This window comes from Lucilia sericata, unplaced genomic scaffold (assembly GCF_015586225.1).
Source record: "Lucilia sericata isolate MDLA Ls3-8-SP2 unplaced genomic scaffold, ASM1558622v1 Contig000287F_arrow, whole genome shotgun sequence".
Taxonomy (NCBI): Eukaryota; Metazoa; Arthropoda; class Insecta; order Diptera; family Calliphoridae; genus Lucilia; species Lucilia sericata.
The window spans coordinates 202,055-203,967 of record NW_023994312.1 but is presented as its reverse complement, the minus strand read 5'-3'; the positions used below and the strand labels follow the sequence as shown (position 1 = coordinate 203,967).

Sequence of the window (1,913 nt, the reverse complement as noted above, 5' to 3'; positions counted from 1 at the left end):
TTTTAGATTTTTCAACTATGTAGTTCCAAAAAATTGTTTCACATCTCATATATTCCAATGAACTAGTATATGAGCAATTATCAAAGTTTTTTAAAATTTAGCAAAATTTCATTTTTTTTATTTTTGTGGTTTTACAACGAAATATTTCAGAAATTCAACAATGTTTTCCAAAACTGATTGTAGACGTAAAGGCGATATGTATTTTCAAGATTGCTATTCATCTAAAGTATATGAGCCCATTATAGAAGTTGTTAAATCAGAACAAATTCTTAAAATATTTCTGAAGTATTATTATAAAAATCTTCCAATAAATTTTCGTCATTATTTAAAATCAATTTAAGATTAAATAAAATATTGAATTGATATTGAATTTTGTATGAAATATACATAAATTTAACAGTTCAATAGTAAGTTTTTATTAATCGGATAATTGATAGATATTATTCGGTTTATTTACTATTTGAAATATGGCAATTTTCATTTATTCGAACAGTTAATCGACAAAAATTGATCGTTCGAATACCCTAATATGTACCAATGTATAAAAATGTATTAATAATGTAAAATTTGTTCAGAGTTCTGATGACAGTGGAAGAAATGGAAATAAAATCTCGGCAAAATGTTTATTGTGCGTACAAAAGCCATTATAAAAGGATTATCAGGAGTAAATTCAAATTTTCTTACACACCTCAAAAGAAAACATCAACCAGAATACGTAAATTATGTGAAAAGAAGAAAATTAGAAAATGATGAAAAAAAGTTGAAACAAGACAATCGTTATTTCAAAAAGATATCTTCAACTTTATTGTGCAAACTACAACACCATTTTCAATCGTCGACAATGATTATTTTAAAAGGATATTTGAAAAACGAATAAATCTGAAAATTCCAAGCAGAAGACTTATTTCTGAGGAAGTTTCGAGGCAATTTTATTACGTTAAGTCGACAATCAAAAAGCTAATTAATGAAACCAGCTATTTTTGCACATTTGGTCAAATAAGCACAAATGTTACTTTGGCTATACTTGTCATTGGCTTAATAGAGATTTAAAAAAGAGTTTCTGTTGCATTGGCATGTAAACGTTTCACTGGCTCCCACACGTTCGATCGTATCGCTGAAATGATTATTGAAATACATGACGAATTTAATTTGAATCCAATTAATGTTGTTGCTACGGTAACGGATAATGGATCAAATTTCGTCAAAGCATTCAAAGAATAAGGAACCTGAAGAAATATTTAATTCAGATGATGATACCAGCGATATAGAGGACGAAAGTAATGAGGAAGAAATAACTTTTGCTAATTTGGATATAAATAGTACAGTAAACATCCCGAAACATTATCATTGTGGAAGTCATACAATAAGTTTAATAACAACAACTGATTTCAATAATGCTCTTAAATCGGATCGTGGGACGTATGTTATACATTCACAGGTAAATAACGATACAATTGAATTTTATAAACAATTTCTAATAACTGATTTGTTAAATATAATTTATTTGTTAAATTTAGGCTTTTTTAAAGTGCAATGCTCTTTGGAAGAAAGGAAATAGACCAAAATCGTCCGAAATCATTGTAGACATAATTGGTTCAACACTTAAAACTCCTTGTGTTACACGATGGAATTCATTGTATGATTCCACATTGCAGTTGTTAAACAATGAATCAAATCTAACCACTCTCTGAAGAATTGCAAATAACAAAATTTTCTGCTACAGAAATGGCATATCTTAAAGAGTACTGTGAAGTAATGAAGCAATTTGCTGAAATTTTAGATTTCCATCAGGGAGAGAATGAAATTTATTACGGAATGTTGATTCCGTCCCTGGTAACCCTGGTAAAAACGGATAAATTAATTAGTAAAAAACTGACATTTTTAGAAAATACCACAAAAATTATTCAAGCAAA

The 1,913-nt window shown here is 28.1% G+C and overlaps 1 protein-coding gene across 1 annotated transcript; it reads left to right on the top strand.

Moving 5' to 3' along the window:
- The first annotated feature begins 1,186 nt into the window (after window positions 1–1,186).
- Window positions 1,187–1,702, top strand: LOC119603282. The gene is made up of 2 exons (XM_037955269.1): window positions 1,187–1,438; window positions 1,518–1,702. The coding sequence occupies exons 1-2, from the start codon at window positions 1,187–1,189 to the stop codon at window positions 1,689–1,691; spliced, it is 426 nt and encodes a 141-aa protein (XP_037811197.1). The 3' UTR covers window positions 1,692–1,702.
- The last annotated feature ends 211 nt before the right edge of the window (window positions 1,703–1,913 follow it).

Excerpts from the sequence above, each read along its gene's own strand:
- LOC119603282 (XM_037955269.1), top strand. The coding sequence starts at position 1,187 with ATGGATCAAATTTCGTCAAAGCATTCAAAGAATAAGGAACCTGAAGAA. Across the intron at positions 1,439-1,517 it reads CGTATGTTATACATTCACAG|GCTTTTTTAAAGTGCAATGC; the intron begins GTAAATAACGAT and ends TGTTAAATTTAG.